Source organism: Corvus hawaiiensis, chromosome 3 (assembly GCF_020740725.1).
Source record: "Corvus hawaiiensis isolate bCorHaw1 chromosome 3, bCorHaw1.pri.cur, whole genome shotgun sequence".
NCBI lineage: Eukaryota > Metazoa > Chordata > Aves > Passeriformes > Corvidae > Corvus > Corvus hawaiiensis.
The window spans coordinates 105,697,231-105,724,475 of NC_063215.1; the positions used below are offsets into that span (position 1 = coordinate 105,697,231).

The following is a 27,245-nucleotide window of genomic DNA, read 5'->3' on the forward strand; positions in this document are numbered from 1 at the left end:
AGGGGCAATACCCCTAACAGCACACTGGAAATGGCACCAGGAAACACGGAGCTACCACAGCTGCGGGAGCCAGGAGACAGTGTCTCTGATTCAGTGATTCGTGGTAGTGAATTTCACAGATTCACTAAATAGAGCTGGATGCTGATTCCTAACAGCAAATTGCTCCAGTCGGCAGGCCCAGGCGTCCTGCCTTTCCCCAATGGCAGCTGACGGGAGCGAGCGCTCAGGAATACACCTTCCCACTCCCAAAACCTGTGAAAGATGTGGCACTGCCACCAGCGCTGCTGAACTGTGTCTCATGTCTAACGTTCTGCCTACGTGACGAAGCACAGGACATTCCAAAGATGCTCCGTCAGAGCTGCGCACCACGAAACCCCGTTTGAGGTGAAAACGAGCAGAAACTACCGGGAGCGAAGCCTTAACTTCGCCTTCCCCTGCCCTTGGCAGTGTTGGGGCGCCCCCCGGCGCGGGGCATCGGGTGCCCCTCCGGGCCGGGCTGCCGCGGGGTGCCCGGGCGGGACAGCGCGGAGCGGCGGCGCAGCCGTGCCCGCGGCTGCCATGCGTGCTCGGCGCGCCGGGGCTGCCCGCGCTCCCGCCGCGCACGGCTCCCCGCGCCTCCGCTCCGCGCCGGCCGGGCGGGCGGGCCGGGCAGGTGCGCGCTGCGGCTGCCGCTGCCCCGCTCCCAGGTAGGGCCGGCCGGCTGCGGTGTGCGCGTCCCTGTGTGCGCGTGTGGTGTGCGAGTGTGTGCGAGTGTGTGCGTGTGCGCTCCGCCCGGCCCCGGCAGGCTGCCGAGCCGCAGCGGCGGAGGCGGCGGCAGCAGCCGCGGAGGTACCGCCGGCTCTGGCGGGGGGGCCCCCGCAGGTAGCGGCGGCGGGGGGCACGGCCGGGGGAGCCGCGGGGTCGGGAGGGCGGCGGGGCGGGCGGGAGCGCGTCCCGGGGCTGGCGGGGGGCGGCGCGGGGGGCAGCCGCGCCGCGGGTGGCGGGGGCGGCGGGGGCGACCCGCGGAGCCGGCGCGGAGCCCCGGGCAGCGGCGAGGCGGAGCGGCTCTCTCGTTGCAGGTGGCGGCGAACCGGATGCCTTTGGCGGGCAGAAGATGTGTCATGGGAAGCAGGCGAGCGGCGGCGGTGCCCTCCCGGCGGCGCGGCGGCGGGCGCTGGCCGCGGCGCTGTGGCTGCAGTTGGCGCTGAGCCTCGGCCCGGGGCTGGCGGCGGGCGGTGAGTGAGTGAGGGGCCCCGGCCCCGTCCCCGGTCCCCTCCTCCGCCCGGCCCGCGCCACCCCCTCCCCAGCCGCCCCCGCAGCCCCGACCCGGGGGGAGCGGGGAAAGTTCCCCCCCTGCGCTCCCCACCGCACCCCTGCGCGGGGGCGCGCAGCCTTTGGCACCCTGCGCGGGGACCCCCGGCAGGAGGGAGCCTCACCCCGGCCCCGGCTAGGGAGCACTGGCTCTCTCTAAGTACAGCTTCATTTTGAAACAGCGTAATTTTTAAAATTAGAAAACAAAAAAGCCTTGCCCCGCCGCGGTCCGCTCAGACATCTCTTGGATGACTCTTAGTGCGAAATCCCCATGCAGCTGGGAAAAGCAGGAATTTGGGGAGGAAGCTGGCGATTCGGGTCTGCAAATGCAACGTCCTTCAGCACTCTCCTAGTGGAGGAGCGACCCAGCCTCATTTGGCCTTTTTAATTTTAATTACATTTTTAACACTATCATTTAAATTACTGAGCCTGTGAGATATTTTCAGCAGGTACTTTTAATTACAAAATTGTTTTAAATTGATTCCGTAATTAGACTTGGATTACTGGAAAAGTCTTAAAGTAAACTGCTTTGCTGTAAAATGAACTTAGCTGTGATAATGAGAGCAGCTTCATGTTCCTACTCTGGCATGGTATTACATATTTGTGTTGGGGGAATAAGCCATTTTATGATTGAATCGCATCACTAATGGCAGACAGAGCCCAATATAAAAATTGCTTGGGCTTCTTCTCATGCCAAAGACTTATGCCAAAATTTTCTGACTTGAATGCCTAAGCCCCAGCAGCTCCAATCCAGATGTGTTTTCTGACACTGAATATGGATTTACAGGAATACGGCTGAAGAAGACTTCAAAAGGTCATCTTGTCCATCCTCCTCCTGATGTGATTCAGTCCTAGTTTTCTCTCTGGAGACAATAATGCCATTTTCCAATAGAAATCCTGTGACTGCAAATGTGATTCCAGCTAAACAAGCTTTTAAACTGTTGCAGTCAGTACATATCCCTCTTTAGAAATTAATGGCTTTAAAAAAAAAATTATTTTATTCCAACTGTGTAACCCTTGATTTCCTGGCCAGTTCATGTTTCAGTGTGGTGGTGCTATTCAGCCTGTCCTGTGCCTTTCTTGGGATTGGAGTTGTGTGTGCTCCTGTCCTTCTCTAACCTCCTTCTTATGGCTCCATTCATAAAAATGAAGCTGTTCCAAGGCCCCCTCCTCCCCGAGGCTCCGCATATCCCACAGTTTGATTGTCAGCATTTATTTAGCTGATTAGTGCAAGAGGTTCTTCAAAATATGGCTTATATCTCCCTCAAATGGAATAGTTTTCATCATAGCCTGCAATAAATTGTTGTGCGATGTTGATCATTATTAATGCTGCTGCCTTTCACCTTGGTAGTGTAACTAATTCTGTATCAAATTTCATTTGTAAGGCATTTTAATATCTTTCAATAATTTGGGGTTTTTTTTGGTCCAGTGTCTAGGAAAAGGCAATGCACTGAACGATTGTGCATGGGCATAATCAGCGGTGAAAAGCATTCATTGCTGTTCTGACTATTGCTATTATTTTCCAGTGTGGCTGTGCTCAGAAGGTAGGCACTGTGTAAATCCCAGCAAATGTACAGTCCTTTCATGTGGTAGAATATTGTGGTTATTGGGTTCCCTTCACCCTGAGTCATTCGAGTGGTAAAAATAATGAGCTTTGTAATTAGAACAGAGGACTGTGAATTAGCATCCCTATTTTAGGCTCTGTTGTATATGTGAGCAAGCTCACTGTGCTTACACAGCTTGCTGTGTTTGCTGTGAGGGCTCAGCTTTTGGCTCCCCAGCCTGTGACCCAGAGTCTGGGAACTTGTAAGCAGCTGTTGACCAAAGTTGTGATTTCTTAGGACTTTGAAAATATTGTTTCTGTAGGACTCTCATTTTATGGATTTGTGTATTTAGACACAAGGCACGCGGCATTACTGACTAGTTTGGAAAATGTAGCCCCAGCCTCTTTCTATCTTCTCATTATCTGTTAAATAAGGATAATCATACTTCTCTCAGAGATTTGAAAAGAGCTTTGATGACATTTAATGAAAATACTATGGAGGTGGAAAGAATTCGTTTCAAAAGCTTTAGAAAAACAACACTGACAATATGCAGAAATAAAAACTACCTCCCATATTAAAACATTAAAATAAATAGTTTAGGGTTATTTTTCTATAAAGTAATCCACAGTTTACATTTTGGATCCCATTTACAGCTTCTTCCCTTCCTTGGCTGATACCAGGATTTGTCTCCTGTAATAATCCTGTCATGACTTGTGTGACTCCTTCTATTTTATATCTGACTAAGCTCTATTGATTGTCACGTTCTACCATTTCACCCCAAATCAATACTACTTATAACTCTTTTTTTTCCTGTCAATAACTCTACAGAGAGTAACTTTGTTTATTACACTTTGACTTTCGCAAAAGTGGATCTAGCGAAAAAATGTGCTGTAGAAGTCAACTCAAATGAACAAACCTTTCAGCTATCAATATCCCTCAGTCCTCCCTGATGTATTTAAAACTGTGCTGATAGGGAGGATAAAGTGTATCTCTCATACTTCAGCTTGTGGCTTTCATCTAAACATTTTTGTTTTCAGAATCACAGAATCATTTAGGTTGGAAAAGACCTTTAAGATCATCGAGCTGAAGTGTTAACCCAGCACTGCCAAGCCCACCACTGAACCATGGGCCCAAGTGCCACATCTACATGTCTTTTAAATACCCCAAGGGTGGCTGACTCATCCACCTCCCTGGGCAGCCTGTTCCAGTGCTTGACCTCCCTTCTGGTGAAGAAATTTTTTCTGCTATCCAATCGAAACCTCCTCTGGTGCAACTTGAGGCCATTTCCTCCTGTCCTATTGGTTGTTACCAGGGGAAGGAGACCATCCCCTACCTGGCTACATCCTCCTTTCAGGTGGTTGTAATGAATGATAAGGTCCTTCCTCAGCCTCCTTTTCTCCAGGCTGAGCCTCCCCAGCTCCCTCAGCTGGTCCTCATAAGAGGGGACAGAAAAAAGAGATGAAGTAGGAGCATGCTGGGAAGGTTGGTGTGAGGAGAAATGAAATGCATAGTGGATGGAGCTGATGACAACTTCCTTTGGAGTTTTAAGGTATTGTACAGAGTTCACTGTGAAATCAGTAGTATGGAGATAATAGCTGTAACAATAAATTTTTAAATCTATTTCAAATTCTTGAAACTATATTAAAATAGTGGAGGATGATGAAATCTAGAAGGAGAGGCAGAAAAAGAGTTCAGTAAGCTTCTGATTTTGAGGTTTGTTATGTGGTCTTCTATTCAGACATGACTTGGGCGTGTGTCTGCTTTGTTGTCATGGGTCAGTTGGGTGAACTGTGTTCTTCTGCTGGGCCCATTGGGGAATCTCAGGGCTGCAGCACACATCACCACAGGCTTGGAGGGGGCCATGACGTTGTCTTGCCTCCTGGCCTCGAGCAGGGTCAGCTTTCTGGCTGGTTTTCTTGTTCTGTTCCATCTCTTTGATCTTCCTCTGCAGAAATGCACACTCCAGTTCCTCCAAAGCCTGGATGGCTCCAGTTTCTCTGAACTTTTCCCAAGATTTTGTCGTGCTTTCTGGATTGCTGGTTATTCAGACCATGAGCTTGCTCTCATGGAACCACTTCCCTGTGGAATGCACCTCACTGGCACTGAAACAGAGCTGAGGAATATTTGCCTGTGCCTTAGAGCTCTGCTCCTGCTCAGACATCCAGGGTACCTGTGTTGTCATGTGGGATGCTGCTGGGTTATATTCAGCTTCTGGTTCCCTGTAGCTCCCAGGCGTGGTCCTGCAGGGTTGTTACCTGGCCAGATGTTCCTATTCCGTGTTGCTGCTTTTTTTGGCATTGCAGTCAATTTGTGGTGTTTCCCTGGCTGCGTGTTCTGCAGGCAACATCCCTGCACATTGCTGGTGCTTTTAAACTGGGAAGTACATCGTGTATGATGGTAAGGAAATCTGGCATGTTGTGAAACCTTCAAATATATTGAATTTTAGTGATTCCATGGAGATTAGTGGTGGGCTTCTTTTTCTGTACCAAGGCTGAATTGTTACTGCTCTGTGATTGTATTGCATTTGATTGAAATTTTGGTTATGCCTTGGTTATGGTAACCACTGACTTTGGATGCAGTGGCCATTAAAAACACATTCCTCAGGGTTCTGAGGATGGTGGACTTGTTTCCCTGGAGTAATACAAGTTTTTGTGTGTGCTGATGATGCAGGCCTACCGATAGGGCTGACTTTTTGGTAACCTGCAGTTGTTTCTGGCAAGAAAAGCCAGCCAAAGATTTGCCATAACTGCCTTACATGTGATTTTGGGATTATAAAGAAGGCTTTCTGAAAACTCAGAATGTTTTCTGATACCCTCTCACTAAGTCTGTAGTTAATGTATTTTACTGTCTCCGTCTCAGTGCGTCTGCTTCGCTTGTCAAGCAAAATAGACATTTCAGCCTCGAGTTCCCTCTACATTTGATTAAATCATCAGTTATTTTGCAGGATTGTTTCTAACCTCCAGTTTATTGGAGAAGCTCAGTGTTTTGGAAGGAAGAGATTCTTCCCACTGTGACAGGATCTCAGTGCCAGATGTGCCTCGTGCAACCTCTGTTCTCAGGAGTTAAGTACCGTTCCGGTGCTGTTCTGATTGCAAAGTGGCAAGGCCGGTGACATCAGAGGATGGCAGTTCATCATTTGTCTTAGTGGCACATCCATCTGCCTACAGCCTTGAGAGAGGTGGGCATATTTGATAGATTAATATTAAATCAGTTTCTTAGCACTCTGCAAGAAGGAGCTTTATCACTGATGTGCTGTGCCATTTGGAGACTGAGGTTAACTTTGCCTCTCTGCTTTGCTCCCTTACTCCCAGGATTGCAATAGAATATCTTTGATCTCTATATTAGGGATGATTACAACTTTAGGAGAATTAATTAATTAATTATGCTTTGCTTGATTTTCTAATCTGTAAAGTAGATAAGCGATGTATTTTGTGGGCATGTTATGAGGGAGTTTGAGAACCTCCCAAAGAAAATGTTACTGGAATGAGAAATAGGAATTTTAGCAAAGTATAAACTGAGCTTTACCAAAGTAGAAGGTTCTTTAATATTCATGATTTTTGTTGTTGGTATTTGTGGGGTTTAATAATTAAATATTCTTACCAGAACAAGAAGGATGCTATCTTTTTTAACTTTTACAGATTCTTATAGATTTTTTTCTACAGCATTGATCATGTACTCAATTTTTTTCCCAAATATTGTCTACCTATGATTGCAGTTAATTTATTTTTATAACAAAATACACATTATTGGAAGTAGGAAACCTTGCACTTGTACTGTGCATTTTCATGAGGTTTTAGGCAGGAGAAGGACAACAAAATGTGGCCTGAATTCGTATTTGCTGTGTGCTGGTGCAAATGTGAATGAAGCCTGGGCTACACTTACTGGTGAGCGTTGCTTAGAATGAGAAAATGAGCTCGAGGGATAAAGCGGTGTAGTGTGTACAATTTGATTCACTAAGTGGAAAATTTTGCTTTGCTAACATATTAAGAGGACTGAAGGTACAAGTATCTTACCAAATTCAGCAGTTTAACTGTGAAACGGGCATCTCCTCACTTGGTTTTTGTATCTCCACAGCCGCTTCCTTCGAGGTGGCACGAGCAGAGCATTATGAAGCCAATTATGGGCGTTACATCTATTAATTCTCCCAGTGGTGTGGTTTATAACACCAGTTTTTGGTGTCCACATTCACCTTCTATCTGACTGTGTTACCCCATTGCTTCTGTTGACACCAAGTTTGGCCTCGTGCTTCTGAGAAGGGGTTCCCAATGGCTTTTCCTGAACAGCTGGGCTGCTGATAGGATTTATCCGAGTCGGGATGTTTCTTTCTCCATGTACTGTAAACAGTGGAAGGGTTTGGTGGTGCCATCTGTGCTCCCTGAGATCCTGTGGGGCAAATGTGTTTCCACATTTGTTACCCTAGAATCTTTTATGAGTAGTGTCCATCCTGGGCTGCTCTTGTGCTTGTTCTTAAGAGATTGTACCAACCTTTTTTTAGCTAGGGTGGTTCCAGAATTTATCAGGAACATTTCTGTATTAATTTATTTTGTCAGTTTGACCAACTTTAGAAAGGAGTATAGGAGGTTTTCTGCCAGCGTCCGTACTTACTTTTGATAAACATATCTCATTAAACTCACAATTTTGACAAATATTCTTGCTTGTGGTAGCTTAATAGTAATAAAAATGTCACTTTTTTTTCATTTAGCTCTTCTCATCCATAGTGTTTAAAGCACTTTATAAAGGAACATAAGTTTTATTATGTCCCTTTGTAGATGGAGAAATGACTTTAGAAAGATTAAATGTCTTGAAGACACATTTCACGTAAGAAACAAATGTTGCCATAGACAGGGAAGAGATCCTTTGGATCTTCATCCGGCACTTTCTTCTGTAAATAGAATTTAGGGAAATTCCTAACCCACATTTTTATAATATGGCCTCTATAATAGGATTTTTTGGCTGTGACTGTCATCTAATTGAGATGAGCAGCTGATTTCCTATTCACTTAAATTGCTACTTAAGCAAATCACAGAGAGAGTTTTTCCAGTGTAGTTTATTTGCCTGACTCCTTTATGTCTGAGATAGCACATGGCATTTTTCCAGACACCAAAAACATCTTCAGAATAACAGCAAAAAAAAGTGTTATGAGTTAGGGTAGAGCCCCCAAAAATGGTATTATGCAGGTTTCTCATGGTGTAAAGCCCATATTAACAGGAAGGGTATTTCTGCCTTGCTCAGTCGTTTGGTTCATCATCACAGTTTGCACGAAAGGGCAACATTAGAGAAATATTGTGTGTGATTTTAAATTAATTCTAGCATACTTGAACAGTTAGAGAGGAGAAGATCATTGCATGACCAGGCAGCTCCGTGCAGGCTGTGGCACGAGTGCCGTTGCCTTATACTCCCATCCCACTTTAGAAATCAGTGGATGTGTAATGTGCTCCCATAAAAATATGGGTTCATCTTGCAAATGTTTGCTCATGAAAACCTAAGATGTAATGCAGAGGACACAGAAGGATGAAACAGGTCTGGTCGCTTGATTCTTTCTGCGCATGGTGAAGCAGGGCTAAGGATGCAGCAGAGTTTCTGTGTAAAGCCAAATTCTGCAAGTAGTAGAAATTTACAAAATCTGGAAACTGAAAAGAGGAAAAAGAGCTTACAACAGCCTGAGGAAGAATACAGGTTATGTTACCAAGGGTTAGATTATGTAGAAGTTGGGTTATTGAGGATATCATGAGATAATAGCCTGAAAATAAACTGTCTTGTACATTGTTAAAGAAAAAATGGGATATGGCATGCATATGAACCAGAGGAATCGTTATATCACTGGACTCCCATTCTGGAGACCAAGAGAACATGCTAAAAAGAGGAGGTTGTCTTGAAAATGCAAAGCCTTCAGATCTTTTTTGGTACTGCAGAAAGGCAGCAGAACTCATAGCTGTTTTATCTGTCAAGAGGCTGGAGAACACCATACAGATTCAAGGGAAAAGCTGCCATACCTGCTGGGGGGGAGAAGATGCTCAGAAAAAGAAGCCTGTGAACATGGGGTCCTGTTCTCACTTCTGTCATTAGCACCAGTGAGTGTGTACAGTAAAAAAACTATGGAACAGAAATTTCATTTCCATCTTTCAAAGCATGGGACAACACACTTGAGAGCAGGGTCACAGAAATAGGAGTGAAAAAGCTCAGAAGCACCTCTAGTTTATCCTCCTGCCCAGAACACAGGAGTCACACATTTACCTCAGGCATGTTACCATCTGAGACTTTAGATTGGAAACACTACAGTCTATCCCAGTGCTTCATTGTCTTAACCATTAAAAATGTTTTTGTCAAGTCCAACTCAAATCATCATTTCTGTAACACAGGACTCAGAGCATTTCTGTCTCTGGTGTCGGCTTCCCAAGCGTTACTTCCTCCACTGTGCTGCCTGTCAGTGCAAATCAACCAGTGCTGTGTCTTGGGCCATCCTGGCTGCTCCTGTCACTTTCCTGGGTCAGGCTGGAAGAATCCAGACTGCCCCAGTCCAGCAAAGTGTCTTTGAAAAGTTTTGGATGAATTAACAGCCGGGGAGCTGAGGTTTAGCTGTAACGGCCTGATGTTCATGTGTCGCTGCCAGCGCGGAAGGAGCTGTTGTGATTCTTGATGGTGGAACTTCCATTTTTCTGGTTTAGTGTAGCTAAGTTTGTATTTAACACGAGATCTGATATCTTACCAGCAGCTATCAGAAAGGTCAGGTTTGCTTTGCTAGTTCGGGAGGGCTTGCAAGGATTTTCCAAAGTCACAATTGGAAAGCATCAGGAATAAATCTGAGAGCCCTCCCATAAAAGATGCTTATTTACACAGTCTGTTCTCCTTGGGGATATTAGACCAACTCTTTGTACTTGATCATGATGTAAACAGTATGGTTATTGCCACAGTAAATTGCACCCAAGTGAATTTGTATTTTACTTCTGTAGACTGAGTGAAGTTGTATATACTGAACAGCCCCGTGGTAATAGATTAGATCCACACAAAAGCCAGTCAATAGCTTAAGACTTCCATGTGTGTTTGCAAACAAACAATTTTAACTGGAATTTTTATAAGCAGCTGCTTAACAGCTGTCACCCCCAGTGCCTGAGTTCCCATTTCCAGTGAAATGGTTGCTAATTGTGGGTATCCAGAAAGATTGTGTCATTCAGGAATGGCAGGGGGAGAGGTGGGGGATATTAGAGAGAGTGTGGGGCGGAGTTGCTTGGTTAAACTAGAATGGAAGTTAGATTTGGAGCAGCACTAAGAGCTGAATTAGTAAGAGGAGGTCTGTGATGGTGTGGGAACTGAAGTCAACAGCACTACTTGGCTTGGGTAAATCTTTTAGCTGTAAGAACTTAATGGCATGCAGTGTGGTTTTTTTATGTATTTCTAATACTCTGTGGAAGCCTACCATGCTATTGCTGTGTTTGTGTAAGAATGATTTGTATTCTGAAAGCCATGGGTACTTATGAGACAGAGAGGCATTTTTTCTGTATCTCTCCACTTAGTTGACATTTTTAGGGATATTTTGTACACATCATCTTACTCAGAGAAAACACAAATGATCCACTTAGAACTGCAAATAAATAATAAATAATTTGGTCTCCTATAAATTGGACTTATAAAATAGCTTGATTGCAATTACCAGCTTTGCAGTAATCTTGAAGGAATTAAGATAAAATGGTGTTATTATGAGCAATAGTAAAAATGAAAATACACAGACATTTGTCTTGATCTTGTAAAGTGCAGAACATTCTTCTCCCCTCTGAAGGGGCAACATACGCCCAAAAAGTACAGTCGCAGCCGTTCTGAGGGAGCACCACACTGCTGCATCCACAATCCTGCCCTACCTCTCCTTGGGTTCACAGATGATCATCCTGGGCAGTTCTTCCCATTGCTGACTCATACAATCACATGCTCTCTTCTCTGCACTCCTTTCTGTTCTCCAAGGCCTGAGGTTCTTCTCTGGGGACAGTGAAGAAGTATGGGGGATGCAGCCTCTCTTTTCATTAGACATAATTCCAAATTAATACCATCTGGAGTTGCACGGGTGAGCTGGAGGGGTGACATGGTTGTGACAGCACAGTACTCACATTTTAAACCTCCCCCTTTCTCTGTGCTATGGGATTCATGTCCCTGAAAGCAAGGCTGTTGTTTCAGGCCTTGCCCCCTTCTCTTTTGACGCTCAGAAATGTTTGCCCAGATGGAAGAATCCAGCTTTCAAGTCTAGCAGAGTCCTTCCCTGCTGGTAGCTTGTGCATCATCTGTCACTGCTGCCCTTCTCCACTGTGTCTGTCTTGGAGACCAGCACAAGAAAGGTACAGTCTAGACTGATTTTTTTGAAGAACTAGGCTGGTCATTTTAGTACAAAGGGAAAATCCCAGTGAAAATATTCACCAGATAAAATATATGAATGATTGCACAATGTGCATTTATGAAGCCCAACTCCATTATACCCATGATCTCTTGGAAATTAGGTCATGATGGGACACACCTCTGCACAGTGACCATAAGAGGTGCCAGTGGAAGAAATTGTAGGAAGGGGCATCTGGTTATAAAGGAGGGATGAAGGAAGGGGTACGTAGCTGTCTTTGCATGCAGCCATGCACTGATGCACTTAGCATGCCCCTTATTAATCTTAAGGATAGCTGCATGGGTAGGGAGGAGGATAAGTAGATATATGCATATATGCTGAATAAGAGTAAGAAACTAAAAAAACCCAACCACCCAGCAGTGAAACGGCGAAAAATACGCTCCTCTCATTGACAGACATTCCAAGGTTCTTACGCTTGCTCTTAACATTTACAAGGTTGCCTTTTACACTGAAAAATGGATGAGTGCTGCCTCTAATGCTTTGTTTAGGCACAAGAGTGATACTGGAGTCATGTGAGGGATGGAGAGCGGGATAGAGTTGGGTATATTTAGATTCTATTTCATTTTTATTTCATATTCAGTAACGTTACAGAGACGGACTTCATTCCTCATTTCAAAGAAGTCCGTCAGATAAATTGCATTCGCTGTGGAGAGAGGAATTTTGTCAAAACCAAGATGAAAGATGCCTTTCTGCAGTAGCCTTGATGTACTAGGAGGCGTGTTCTTGGATGCTGCTAATAGGTGTGCTTTTTAACCCTGGGTTCTGCATGTGGAAGAGTTTTCTTGGTTCTTCCAACAGGCTGTCTGAGAAACCTCTGAGCAGGTAGATCTGTGCAGCTCAAGAAGTCAGTATGTGAGCAGGCCAAGGTTACAGGGCTGAAAAAAAGAGTACTTTAAACTTTTTTTTAGAATGCCAGTGTTATTAGAATATTAATAAATGTAAGGGGGCTCTCATTTAGAATAGCTCAGAAGTATGTCAACTAGAGGTTTTGCTGCAGTGCATTAGTATCACAGGTAAATGATTCATGACATTTGCCATCCTGGCCTGTTTAAAGCTGTGATTTAAAAATGCAGACTTTCAGGGAAAACAGTTATAAATCTGAGTTTTTATATATTTTATAAATCTGATCTGAAAATTATTTTTTTCCAGAGGAACAATGTGGCAGCTCCCAGTTGTGACTCTGTAGTCATCTTAGCATTTGCTGTTTAGGACCCCTTTTTGCCATACTTAATCTCAGTTTAATTCTTTGGTTTTATTGGAGAGGAAAAAGTCCTTTGGTAGTGCGTATATAGATACATTGTTAGAAAAAATATTTTCCATATGCTGATATTTTCTGTCCTTGCTTTCAAGTGGTTCTGTTATCGTAAAATCTCCTCTGAAGTACAAACCCAAGGCAGTGCAGGGAGCTGCAGCAGGGTTTCAGGAGCCAATGGGACTGGCAGCTTACTGTGAATGTTAACATGAGACTGCTGTTTGTTAGCTTGGAAATCCATTTGCTGGTTTTTCCCTGATCTGAACGTGTTTGGAAATAGGATGATGTAGGGATTTTCCTATTCATCAGCTTTCCATTTCTCCTCTGACTTTCCTATCTTGCTCAAGGCAGTCATTCAGGCCATGGGGACTCTGGTCACCAGGAGCACTGCCAAATTTCCTACAAGAGCAAATCTGGATCCTCTGTATTACCTCCTACACTTGACCTTGGGAATGGAGGACATAGGGGTGAGAAGAGTTTTTATGTGATGAAGAGATTTGGCCTCATGAAACGGTTCTAAAACAATGCCCCCCTCAATTTACATGCAGGGATGAGGAAAATCTGCTTTTTCTGGAACACAAGATGATGCTGATCCTTCTGGTTTGATGTGCAGCCTCTCCTCTCAGCGTCTGAAGACCACTCATTCTTTCTCCTTTACATCCTTGCCAGTCCATACTTATCTCTTCCTCTGACCTATTTTTAAAAGTACTTACCTGAAAATAAAATGAACAGGTGGACTAGTGCCTTTTCTGGGAGATTCTCTGGGAAGCTACAAGGCAATTTAAAAATGTTTAATATGTCTCTTTTTATAATTTGGCTCCCATTCAGCCTTCTCCAGATCATCTGGTCTCTCTGCTGTCTAGATCAGCTAGCTTTTAAAAAATGTCTTCACGCACACTTTTTAACCATTTGCCTTGATCAGAAATACAAAAAAATAAGAGACAGAAAAATGAGACAGGGATGTGCTGGATGGGGAAAAAGGTAGTTGAGGGATGTATTATTCAGAGCTTTATTTAAAGCTTCCCTTTTCTTCCTAGTTGTAATGGTAGTTTCAGTCTTGACTCTCTTATTGAACTGGACTGTATTCATTTGGTTTGTTCTATGCTGTTTTTGTGGGTTTTGAAAGCAAGGGCTGGTCAGTGCTCAGTCCTGAGTGTTCCTTACTATCAGTTCATGTGATCTGTGTTTGGAAGGGAGTGATTCTGTACATCCAAGCCTAATGACCTGAATTTGTAAAGCTAAATAGCAACACTGCTACTGGCATGACTCACTATTATTTTTAGCTCTGAAGGGGAGACAGTGGAGCAAAGGTTCATCTTTCCATACCAGCTGTGCCTTTTGTTGAACAATCTGATATTGCTGAGAGGTTTAATGTTCATCTTTCTGTCTTTAACCAGACTTCTCCAAGATGCCATGCATCTCTTTGGTTTCTATTCATGATAGGTTCATTCCTTGAGAGAATGGCTCTCTGCTCTTCTGGTTCTGTACAAGCCGTGGCATAGGACAGAGACTTTGCAACTTGAATTTTTGCTGGAAACAGCCAAAGTAGAAAATGTGACTGATTTAACTGAAACAGCAACACAGAAGTCTGTGAATTTGGTTTGTGCTATTCAAAGTATAAATATTTCCTCCATTTTCCTTTAGAGTGCTAATTATTGTATGTTAATAATTTTTGGAGGTGAGACATTTGGTAGTACTGGTATAATAAAGGAAAAATCACATTTTCCCATGGAATAACTGATCCAGATTCAGTTTGCAAAAGTGCTCTGATTTCTGAAAGCTTTTGTTCCTAATCTCATGGAGTGCTGCAAAGCCTACCAGGCTGCATGGCCTCTGTGCTCCTGCCAGGGTTGCCTGGGGAATACCTGGTCATTAAAATCCTCTGTTGCACCCAAGCAGTTCCAGTTTCTAGCATTGAATTTCTAACTAAAGCTGAGTGGTGATACTGTCAGATTTGAAGGAAAATGTTTACACCTTAAAAAAGCAGTGAAGTGACTTTGGAGTTTAAGAACTGCTTTAGAAATAGCTTAAGCATTGAAATAATCTTAAAGTCCATAAACTTTTGGTGAAACATAGGGCCTGACCTACTGTTAAGGTGCAGGGTAAACAGAGAGGTGCTACTGCCTTTGGGACACTTGCTAAGACTGTGACCAAAGCAAAATCCTGCATTCAGGTTACTGAATAGTGGGGTTTGGGTCCTAATCTGTGGCTCATAACGATGATGGAGCATACTTGACAAGGAGATTACTGGTTTTATGGTAAGTTGAAGAAAAAAGAATGTACTTTGGGAAACTGCACATACAGCAACCTTTTAATGGAAATAAACCACGTTATCAGGATTTAAATCTAATTTGAATTATGTCTTAAGGAGGACATATGGTGAATATCAACTGAGTGACGTTTGTACGTTCTCTGTAGTGAAGTCTCGGTCTGCTACGTGCGGAAGACTTATCTGAGCCAAAAAGGGAAGTTAGGGCAGAGAATAAGGAGTACAGGGGAAGAATGTGCCTTGCATTATCAGGGGATTGCAAATTCAGATAAAGTAAGACACAGACATTTTGTCAAAGAAGTTGGGTATGTAAGTTTAAAGCTTGCTCTAGGCAGTTTAACTTAGCCAGCACTTCCAACAGCTGATAACCTAAAGTGACACTGACCTTGGCAGACTTACAAGGGTAAGATTTGCACAGGGATGAATTATTTCTTGATCAGTTGCTCAAGTATATGAGGCACAGTCCAGCATTCCTTCAGTATTGATTATGGATGTTTGTTTTATCCCAGAACAAACATACTGATTGCAGATAGTGGAAGTAGAACAGTCTCTGTATATTTGAGCTCTTCTCTATCCATTTTATTGTGTCCTGGGGCACAGTGATGCTACTGAGTTTGTGCTGTCCTGCTCTCTCCACTTGCCTTCTTGACTCATTTGTTTTTAAAGCTGTAATGCATAGAGTAGGAAGTAGTGGTTTTGTTCAGTAACTATCTGTACAATCAGGTTTTTTGGCCAGATTTTTCTTTTTTCTGGCCTCATTGCCTCCCCTGTCCAGGAGATGCTTCATGACCTTGGTGTGTGGACACACAATTCCAATAGCACAGGTCGTTTTCAAGTGTCAAAAGTGGCTGCTTTGAGGCTGTCAGTGTTTAGAGACACAGTGGAGGCAACTTAGCCACAACGTCACTATTTTTAATCCACCCTCTGTGTACTGAATCACTGTATCTCTTGCTAAATCTGTCAGGGTCTGTGGGTGGTAAATGCTGCTGGGATGTAAATCCTTTTTCTTGTGAGGAGCTACCCAGACTCAGGAAATAAAATGCCATGGTGGGAACAGAACTCAGCTGTACCCTCCCCGTGCTCATTGTAGTGATTTCTGTGTAGCAGAATTGGGCAGCTCTGGAGTCCTAGCCCTTTCCTGGAAGGTCTTAATTTGCAGCCCAGTGGATAGAGCCTTTTGGTTGCTTGGACTAACTGAATGCTGTTAGTACCAAAAGTCCCACAGATATTCTCATTTTCAGCTTAACATATTAAAATGCCTGTGATTAAAAAAAAAAAAAACCCAAAAAAAACGAAAACAAAAGCCCAGCCTCAAAAATGTTGTGTGATACCTCTGGGAAAGTGACAGCTGAAGGGTCCCTTCTAGATCTTCTGTTGAGTGACTTGCTGGGTTCAGAGATGATTTTGCACGTGCTACTTTGCCCATCTGTTCTCCCTGCTTCCTCAGATCCCCTGAGCAGAGAAGCACAACTCAGAAGACTTCTGTTCTCTCTGCTCTTCAGAGAGAAGAAATTGTGTCAACTGCAATACACTGTTTGGATGCAAAAAACCCTGAGCTGGCAGGTAAAAAAAACCCGGATAGTATCCCTGACGTGTGTAAGGCGAGTTGCCCAAAGAATCCCAGTCCCCTTGGTTTTAGCAGTGGTCACTGAATTACAGACCTGACATTTTTGGACAGCCGTGTTTTTTGTTTGCTTGTTCCTCTGTTAGATGTTTAAATAAAGGATGTAATACTGTGGTGAGAAACGGCTTAATTTATACCATTTTCTTTATCAGCATGGCCTTTAAGTCAATAACATGTTGTAAGACTCAAGCTTTTGTGAGCTAAATCTCTGCTGACAGCACATGATTGACTCAATTTTGCAGATGGGACAGATTTCCGTGTTGTGTCTCAACCTGTCTTATGATTACTTGCACACAGACCTATCCACTGACAACCCAAAAGTGTTAATGTGGGTGAATGCTCACACATATGCCCTACACATATGTGAACACCCACTCCTTTATGCGTTGCTGGAGGAAAAAATATACTTGTACACAAGAATCCTGTTCTTTATACATGGGGAACACAGGATGCAAAGTTATGCAGCCAGAAATAGGAGCAGGGGGTTGAAATGTCAGCTTGTAAAAAAAGGGCAAATTAATATTGAATGGTTGTATATTCAAGGGGGCTGAGTACGACAGAGATTTGTACTTGATCATCAATCCTTCTTCCTTCAGTAGGTCAGCACTTGTTAGCTCCAAATCTGAGGCTTCTTTCACCTGGAGGTTCTCTTAACCATGCTCTTATGGGATACCTGTCTGTCTCACAGCCCTAGGCCGCTTGACACTAATTCCCAGTAATTGCTGTCAGTATTGAAGGAAAAGTTGGTGCTGAATCAGCAAGGAGAGGGAATTGTTCTGCTGTCCCTGGAAGTTTTACATTTAGCACCAGTTGTCACACAAGGCTGCTGTGGCCTCCCTGTGTATTTTATGAATGTTTCCTGGTTCAGTGAGGACCACAGGAGTTCTGCATCAGAAGTAAAATGTCACAATTAAGTAGAGACATTCAGTTTCTAAACTTTCAGGGAACAATTTCTTATTGTAGAATATCCTGAGTTGGAAGGGGCCCACAAGGATTGTGGAAGTCCAACTCCAAGCTCTGCACAGACTGTCCCATGGATGAACCATTTAGGATCATACTTCTAGAGATATATTGAAAGCATTTGAAAATACAAAATTTAGCTGACTTTCCAATTTTCTTTACCTTAATGCCAGTTTAGAAATTGTTACTTCTGTTCAAGAGACTTCAGCTGTAGCAGGCTGATGCCTCCACAAAAAAAATTTTCTGCTCTACTTGATGCTGTAACTTATAAAACTGAACAGGGGAGACCCTGGGTCTCTCTGAAGGCTTGATTATGACTCCAGTTGATTTGCACAGCTGATGGCTTGAATTTCTTTTAGGTTCCAGAGTTTGTCCTCTAAGCATTTATTTTCCCATTTAATGAAAAATCTTTGCTTGGGGCTGAGCCCTGACACATGAGGTGGCATTTCAAGATCAAATGTTATTAATGTAAAAATAAAAGGCACTGGAGACCACTGATTTAATTGAAGGACTTCATTTTCAGAGGTGATTTATCCCAAATTTCTAGTAAGAGTCCATGGAAGTTGTGATTTTGTACCATTTTTTGAAACTGGACCCTGGCCTAAGACACCTCAGTCACATGGCACCATTAGTGGGGACTTCTGGCCGCTGTACTGAAATCTCTTTAAAACATGACCATCTGCCCAGTGTTCTGCAAAGGCAGGAAATACTAATTATAGGATATTCTGACAGCTCTGGACGTAGGACACAGCTGAATCTGACCCAGTATATTCACAAAATTGCAGTTGATGTATATTGAAAACTGCACAGCTCAATAATACTTTGTTTTCTGAACTCTTTTACCTTTGTGTAAGTATATTAGACAAAAGGAGTATTTTTAAAAGGCATTCAGTACAAATTTGTATGAAAATGGTAGTGTTGCTACAGGATTTATTATGAACTGTTACATAAATAATCTGCTTTTAAACAGCCTCTAAATACCTATTTATGCAATGGAGCAGTTGAAGAGTTAGTATGTATTTTAAGACTGACAGTAGCTTACTGTGTGCAGCATCTTTGGCTTGTACAGCAGAACATTTTTCACTTAACAACATTTTTAAAAAACCAAAGCAAATACCAAGAGACATACTGTACACACACACACTGGATTTAAATATAAAGTTCAAGTCACATAGTGAATCAGCTGCAAGCAGGAAAAATATTAAATCTGATGGGTTTTTAGTAGATGTTCTCCTGTGCTTAGATGTTGTAAAGGTTATTGGTCAGTAGATAATGCTGTATACGCTACGAGTTGGATGACCTAAGCTGAAGAGGTTTCTAGCTGGATATATGTTAAGAACTGGAACTACAGAGCCTGATGCCCTTAGCTGAGCCCATGAGAGGACTCCTCTTCAGCCACACTGTTCAGTTCTGCTTTACTCTGTCTGCAGCCCTGCTCACAGACCTGGGGCCTGCTCAACAAGGGCAGCGCCTGCATCCTCTTGCCCTTTGAACAGCAGTGGCCCTTAGTGTTGTCTCCCTGCTTTTGAATCTGGCTTCTGACTCTGAATTGAGAACCTCTCCCACGGCCTCTGGGTAAGGTCATGTGTCCCTTGCTACCAAAACCAACTGTGTTCTGTGAGTGGTTTCACCTCTTGTTAGACCATTAATGAATCTTGCTCCAGACATCAAGCTTAACAGCAAAATTGCAGGTTTTTAGTAGGCAGTGAAATAATGTTGACATTGCTCCAGGCTTGTATTTGTGGGATTTTTATGCAACGTGCTTCTGGAATTGAGTGAAATATTGTATTCTGCCTACTCATTCTTCTGTTCTTCAAGTAAATATATACTTAAGTGTTTGCTGGAGGCAGTGGTTTTTTAAATCAAACAGGTTATATTTATTTAAGCGTGGATCTTCTATCCACTCCACCCAAGCAGGTGACAGTTCCTATGACTGATTATCCAGGATGAGCACCTCTCCCTTATTCATGAATATGTCTTCTGTATGTGCAGGAGGGCACTCGTCCCATTCTGAAGTGGTCACCACTTCTGCTCACAGATGCGTCCCTGCTCTGGCCTTGCCATGGTTCTCCAGGGGAATCAGTTATAGGGTTGGATTTGTCTTGTTCTCAGGTTTGTATGGCCACACCAAACAGCTGCTGTGTGAAATGAAGGCAGTGCCTGTCCCTGGTCTGCCTCAAATGGGCTGATCCACTGTGATTCCACTGCCTGTGGGACTTGTCGTGCAAGACCAGCGGAGATGTCCTTGTGCACTTTGGTTCACTGGGACACAGTGGTGAGAATCCCACCCATATCCTGCCTGCAGGGTGAGTTTGTTTCAGGGGTGCAGAGCTGTGGCTTTATGTTTGAAATCTGGAGGAGTAAGTAGTTGAAGTAATTGCTAGCAAATTGTGTTTCTATTCAATTTTGAAAGGAATATATGATTTTTTCAGGGTTGTTTTAGCCATGTGGGAAGACTCCTTAGGCAAACGATCTGACTGTTTAGAAATTAAAAAAAAAAAACAAACCAGAATACATACAATATCTAGAAGATGATAGTTTTATCCTTTGGGCATATGTCTGTGTAGGCTGAAGAAATTAGTGGAGCTGGTCTCCCACCTCAGTTTCCTTAGTGCCCTGTATGTGTTTTATACAACATTTTGGTTTTATAAGCAATCATGCACACATGCTTTCTGATTGCTCTGTTTCAGACTCTGGAAAGTTCTGCCTTATATAATGGGTCTGGAGTCATAAAGATTTAAATTGTGAAGTATGTTAAATAAATCACATATTTCTTTAGCATCAACCTCAGAACAGAAGACTCAAGATATTCTTTGTTTTGAATGCCTCTTGAAGACTAACAGTTACTAAATCACTGTCTTCTCAATCTCCTGGAAGGAGGATATGATCACTTGTGGCTTACAGTCTGTCCTTGTATTAGGTACAGTCCTTTGAGATGCAGGGACCATAGGTGATCAACCCTGCATTCATTTTTCAACAAAAGAATTAATCTGACTGATACTCAGTAGAATTTTGCATTGAGAGAGAACTGCAGAAATACTGTGAACCATGCACTTACACTTTAAATTTTTTAACCTGTTAGCCTTTGTGCATCTGTCTAATCTGTAAAGATGTCGTAAGACTAGAGCTGTCTGGGGAAAAAAAGAGGTCAGAAAAGGAACCACTGACCATATATATTCCCCCTTTCCTCTGCAGTGCAGTAAGCAAGAGTGCAATGTAGCTAAATTTTTATTGATGCTTTTTCCATTTATTCTCATTGAGAAAATTCCCATAGGATCATGAGCTATTGTGACATGAGCCTTTTGTTTCATTCTGGTAATAGGAAGTTTTGAGATCACAGTCATATTCCATATGTGAGATCTCAGCAGAAGAGGTGGAATTCTGACACCCTTTGTCACCTGCATCTGTTGTATCGCTGGTCTTGTCTTTGGAATCTTGGTCCTAAGAACACTGCTAGGGCCATGAAGGGGCAGTTGCAGGACAGGATGCAACCTTCTCACTACTTGATTTGGAAGATCAGATTTTGGCTTCTGGCATACTGGGTCATTGGGAATGTGTTCTTCTTTCCTTTAGTTGTGAACTCTGTGGCTTCCCTGTTCGCCTTTGTGTACAGTGTGGTAGGGTAGTCGATCCAGAAGATCCAGAGTTGATCCAGAGAAAGATGTGGTGGGCTTTGGCTTCAAGTCATGGAAGAAGCCTTTAACAGTGGAAGGAGTCTTTATAGTTACAGAAGCCATGTGGCTATTGGATTAAGAATCTGGAGGACACTTCAGACTGCAACAGGCTACTGACCACTTGCCTTTGATTGGAAGCAATCTTCACGATGTAGCAAATTCTGTAGACTATTTTCCTTTTCAAGGATTCTCTTTTTCCTTGGATAGACCTGGGAATTGACATAGCCCAGTGAAAGTTTCATCTCTTGTGTTTGAAGTGACGGATATATAAAGTTGCAGATGAGTTGTGTTTCATAGGAGGCATTAAACTGGTATTCATGCGTATTTATGTTCTTTTGTTGTATGGGGAGAGTTGAATCTTATCAAACTACACCAGGGAGATGTTTTCAAAGCAGAAGACTGTAGCTGTCTGTTCTGGTCCTATGTGAATGTCTGAGAGGAATATTTTAAGTCAGGGTAGCTGCAAGCTGAGCACTCCACTTTAAGCCTCATGTTTGACTCATCAACACTTCACAGTTGGCTGTAACAAATTGCACTGCCTGGTCTAGTCTAAAGGATGTCTTTTTTCTTTGCCATTTATGCATCAACATCCAAGTCTGGTGTTATGCAGGCACTCATTTTAAAGGGGATTTCATTTTTAGACACTTACAAATCATATTAGTCAGTCTGGGGCTGAGAAGATAGAAAGCAGCTCAGGAGAGAGGGAGCTTGGGGTCCTGGTCGACAAGAAGGTGACCATGAGCCAGCAATGTGCCCTTGCAGCAAAGGCAGCCAACAGCATCCTGGGCGGCACTGGGAAGAGAGAGGCACTGGGGCTTGTTTCCGGTGAGAAGAGGTCAAGAGAGCTGGGACTGCTCAGCCTGGAAGAGAGAAAGCTCAGGGAAGCTCTTACTGATGTGTAAAAATAACCTGAATTCGGGAGGACAAAGAGGACAGAGCCAGGTTTTCGTGGTGTCCAGTGGCGGCACAGGAGGTAACAGGCACAAACTGAAACACAGGAGGTTTCCTCTGAGCATCAGGAAACAGTTTTTCCATTGTGAGGGTGACCAAGCACTGGTTAAGGATCTGTAGTGCAATGTAAGTGAAGGGAATGACAGAAAATTAAAACTATGAAGACATTAGGCACAGCAGTGCTATTGTGGTTTGCTGTTGCTGTTACCATCCTTGTTATTGCTGTTATGAGTGGCATAGTTGTTTTTAGCTTAGCCTGGCTACCATCCTCAGCTGAAATTAGGAAGTTTGTTGCATTGGTGTCTTGATGAACACGCAACATGACCGTATGGTGCCTTGGCTCAAGTAGGACCAAACTGCTAAGGCACAGCTCATCTTCCTCAGTGTCCTTGTGTTGCTGCTTCCGTGATAGGAACAGATGGCATAGCAGGAGTGTTCTCGGCTGGGTTAAAACAAGATGCAGAAGGTCAAATGAGCTGGCTTTCATTGGAATATACTGGCTGTTACAGCTAGGTGTTGTCTGGCAGTCAGTCCTAGATGTAATTCTCCATTGCACAGATAAAATCAAACATCTCTCAAATATGGCAAGAACATACCACACAGAAATGAAGATTTTCTGAAGTTGCAAGGTGACTGATTTCATAGACATACGTGCATTTTGAGACATTCTTCCCATATCTGGTTCTGAACGTGTGGATACATTTTCGCTGTGTAGCAGTGAAATGGTTGCTCTGTTGGCAGCATCTCGTAGTGGGTTGCATAAAAGCTATGATGGCCTTGAAACCTTGAATCTGGACAGAGGGTTGAAGAATACTATATTTTAAGCTCATGATTCAGTGACCTTAGTTCAACAGTGACAAGAGATTCCTGCCATCTGAGTAGATAATTAAATGAACTCACACGTGTAAAATGCATTTTCTGGTTGCTCAGATGTCTTTATCCCACATGGTCTCCTCATGACCTCCATGGTCTCATCGGAGGTGCCAGTTTTGTATGAGATTGTGGAAGTTGAACTGTGCTTGGTTGTAGAATTTTAACTCCTTGGGATTGGAGAGTGCTGCTGGGGTGATGGGAGAAATTTTCAATCACCTTCTACTAAGTGTTCTGTTATTTTACTTCATAGCAGTTTACACCCATGCCAAAAGGAAAACATTTTTTATGCTTTTTAGACTATATTCAGTGATGTTTGCTCACTGTATTTTGGTTTTCTGTGTATGCTGTTAGAGGTAGGCTAATTTATGATGGCATGTGATTGCTTGTTGTACTCATTCTTCCTGAAACTGGGGATGGAAAATGCTAGGAACAGAGCTGCAAAGTGATTTTACCTCATTTTCTCCTTGATTGCTTTAGCATTAGGTTGATCTACATTCTCTTCTTTGTCTGGCTTGCATTTCTTGGCCTCTTAATTTTCAGCATGAAATGTAAATAGTTACTCACTGATCCGCATGTATATGAAAAGGTGGAAGAGGTCAGTGAAGAGTCTAATGATGAGAGGCAGAGGAAAAGTGCTTTTGAAAATATGTTTCTAGTTTGATTAGATTTTGCCCCGGTTCTAAATATAAAATCTTTGCAAACTTACAACTCCTGTAACAAGGTTAGGTTATATTCCCAGTCAATTCTGGCCAGCACACCATTAAGCAGGCATTTTCTAGTTCATAACTGCAGGAGAGACAATACAGCAGACTTTGTGAGGAAGGCTTTGTGTGACTGCGAGATGGTCTGGTTTTTGTAATTATCTTAATTGATCTAGTAAAATATATTTCTTTTCCTGACAAGTGTTGCCTTGGTGTATCCTGGAGGCAATCACAGCTACATCAGTATTACTGCTGCTCTGAAAGTCACAGCTGAATATGTCAGTGGGAGTCAAAGTAAAAGGTGCAATAGAAATGTTATGAATTATTATTAAGATACATGAGAAAGCTCTGCAGGGAAGAACTGGAACATCTTGGGAAATGGTCTGCAGTCAGCCAGCTGGGAAGGCTGAAGACAGAATGTTAATAGAAATGTTGTTTTTAAAAATCACCATGACATCAACATTTATATCAAGTGCCGTGTGCTGGAGCTGCTTATATAACTGGGATTATATTAGGTGTGATGAGCAGATGTGTAGTTGAGAGGGGTCGTGCTGTGTTGGGGAAGGTGGAGTTGGCAGTGAGGCTTGTAGCTAAAGCTGCTTCAGTAGGAATCCTTGTTTTCAGTGCCCTGTAACTTTGTACTGAAGCATTTAACTGAAATTTTCCATTCTTGTTTTATCTCTGGCTTAATAGCTACAGATTTCAAGAGATATTAGGACAAGATGTTTTAAATACCTAATTGTGCTCAATGTGTTACTTCTTGGGTTGCCTGTGCAGAGTTATTTTGGATATGAGAAAGAAAGATAGCTTCAACTGACCAGTGTAACTGGTGTGGGTTCCAGTAGCATGTTTGTGTCAGTTATGGGAAAGAAAAATCCAGAACTGAGTCGCCTAGCGTGCACGAGAAGCATCTTGAGGGAGTGTGGTAAGTACCATACATCATAGAAATCAGTCTGGTATTTCCCTGGCAGTATTTTCCTCCAATTGTAGGAAGAAAAAGGGGAAGTGTCACAGTTCAGACCAAGGAAACTGAAACATAAGTTTTTGTAATTGTGAAGTAAAGCCCCTCTGGCAAAATTTCTTGGTTAGAAGGATGATAGTTAAGAAATATCAACATAAAAAGTCTTTTTGTGGTGAGTATCTTCTAAAAAATGACATAAGCAATTCAGAAGTAGTTCAGGGACTAGAACAAGTGATGAATATTTCACTAAATGTACTGTTGGAGATACTAGTTGCAAACATACTGTATCCTTTTTTTATCCTCTAAGCAAAATATGCTTTAAGGCAGATTTCTTCTGAAGAGCCATGGCAGGAATAGGATATAAAGTGCAGATGCTACTCTGTAGAAGTGTACTTTTAATACTGCCTATTTTTATGGCATTTTGAAGGTCAGCTGTCTAGGGAACATGATAGGGTTATGCAAGATTTTGAGAGGTCTGAGAAAGCTCTGCTGTCTTTTTTGGAGAACTCTGGTTTCATCCCCCTTCTTGCTAAGGCAGCCGTGACATATGTAAAACCTGTGTTCACACAGACTTCCCACACAGGAAAGAAGCTGCATGTTTTCTTTTGCAAAATCCCCAAAAAAGTTTATGTCTAGATAAGGAAAATTTGGTACTATTCTACTACCCTCCCGCATTTATGTATTAATATCTACTTGCAAAGGGCTGGCTCTCTTGTAGTAACTTGAATTGCTTCTGCTACTCACCGGGGCTGAAGAGTTGCTGCATTTTTAGATTAAGTTAATCGAAGTTGTTCTCATCCTAGTCAGATTTTTGTCCTTCCTCTGAATACTTTCCATACTGAAAGGAGGCAGTTATGCCATAAATTACATCTTTTCACAAAACCTGACACTGAAATAGAATTTGGTCTTCAGGCAAAGACACTACTTCTTGGAATTCAATTTCTCAACTATAATTATTTTCATTAATTTCTCTGTCACTGTCAATAGCTTTTTCTTCTCTACAAAGACATCAGTGGCTCCCTCTCGTGGCTGCATTAATTTCATTTGGATTTGTTGGTATTTTTTTTTTTAAAGCAGAAAAAAGCAGAGCACCCTCTAAGATTGAAAGCCCAAACCAAAAGAAAAAGTAGTAGTAGTAATAATAAGAATAATAGCTGTTGTTGTACAGAAGCAGCAATGTAAATTCATAGTGAAGAGGGAAAAGGGAATTTCTTGCAGGCAGAGCTGAAGAATTTGCAACACAACATGAGCTTTACTTTAACACATTTGCACACCATTGCTAATGAACAGGGTGCTTAGATAGGAAAAGGATTCAGGATTTCTACTGAGTGAAAAATAGACCTGTTACCTCACTTAGAGTGGGAAACTACTTTGGTTTTTGACCTTTTTTTTTAATAGAATTGTAACACACAAGAGGTTTTTTTAAATAATGATGGGGTCTGTTGTGCTCAAAAATGCATCACTCAATTCCCGTTAGTTATTTATTTTGTGTTTATTTTCCTCCGAGGCTTTCCAAGCATATGTAAAATAATTCAGCAGTTGGGTTCTGCTGTTTGTAAAGAATCCATCTGGTAAATGGTGTGGCTGCAGGAAGTTGAAGCTAATGCATTTCATCTCACGGGCAAAGAGTGTACACAGGCTGTTGCTGCAGCTCAGCTGTCACACACTACCTGTGCAAGGGGGATGGGACAGACACCAGCTCCAGGCAGCGTCTGCCAGCCCTGGAAGTGGCACTGACTCCCCCATTTCCCAAAGCAAGGACTGGTTTTAAGTACTGCCGTCGCCGTTTGCACACTGGGAGCTTGTGCTGTCCAGTTCATTCATTTTCTGAAGGTCATGCACAAGCTGCGCTCCCCCATCATCGTGTTCTGCCTCTCCCCTTCCACTCTGAAAGCTGCCCACAAACATAGCAGCCATAATTTACAGCAAAAGCCCTTTAAATGGCCCAGTGGGTTATAAAACTGGCAAATTTTCCATGGAAGTTTGATGGAGCCTAGAATCTACAACAAAAAACCACAACCAAAATGCTGAGAAGCTTGTGGGTTATTACTGGATTTTTATACAGTCGTGGTTCTCGTGAGGATTTCACAGTTTCGCTGGAGTCTGTAGCAGTAGATGAGACAGATTAAAACACTTCAGAAGCTTTCTCCCCAAAGAGAAAATGTATCACACAATGTCATTACCAAAAAGAATATAATTCTTCATCGCCGTTATAAATCACTCTAAAGCAATTTCCTCCCTCATTTGGGTATGCTGGATTTCAAAAGTAAGTGTAACCATGTGGGTTTTTGGCATCAGATTAAGTTTACCTGATTGCTTATTAAATGAACTGTAAAAAAAAATGCTGAACTCATCCCAATTTGGAGTATCTGTTCTGGTATTTTCTCCATACCATGTAGAACAGCTGATAACGCTGAGAGAGCATCCCTTGCCTCCTGAGGGAAAGCTGAGATGTTTCAGCCAGAATTGCATACAGGGACTTTGAGAAGTAGCAGTTTCCTCAGTTTTTCCATGGGATACAGTTATTTTACCTCAGTCTTCACTCAATTTCCTGTTGGACTTGTGCATGTGGTGTGCTGTGTACATAATTGTATCTATGACACAGGAAATGTGCTGAGCTTTAAGATGCACAAGGACATATAGCTATACAGTTTTTTCACTGAGATAGTGGAAAATTGAAAACAATACAGAGTTATCATTCCCATATCCATGCCTAGTTTCAGCAGGTTGCTGATAAGGCACAAGACGTTGCATTTTACAAGAGCAGTA

General features: G+C 42.7%; 1 protein-coding gene across 4 annotated transcripts in view; it reads left to right on the forward strand.

The window, feature by feature from the left end:
* The first annotated feature begins 604 nt into the window (after positions 1-604).
* Positions 605-27,245, forward strand: part of SUSD4 (sushi domain containing 4) — a 70,251-nt gene continuing 43,610 nt past the window's right edge. The window contains exons 1-2 of one of the 4 annotated variants that reach the window (XM_048298451.1): positions 605-686; positions 1,059-1,214. In XM_048298451.1, the coding sequence (XP_048154408.1) occupies positions 1,094-1,214 (121 nt within the window). In that variant the 5' untranslated portion in view covers positions 605-686; positions 1,059-1,093. Of the gene's footprint in view, positions 687-746; positions 862-1,058; positions 1,215-24,346; positions 24,441-27,245 lie in introns of those variants that run through there. The other 3 variants (XM_048298452.1, XM_048298450.1, XM_048298453.1) reach the window with 3 other exon arrangements.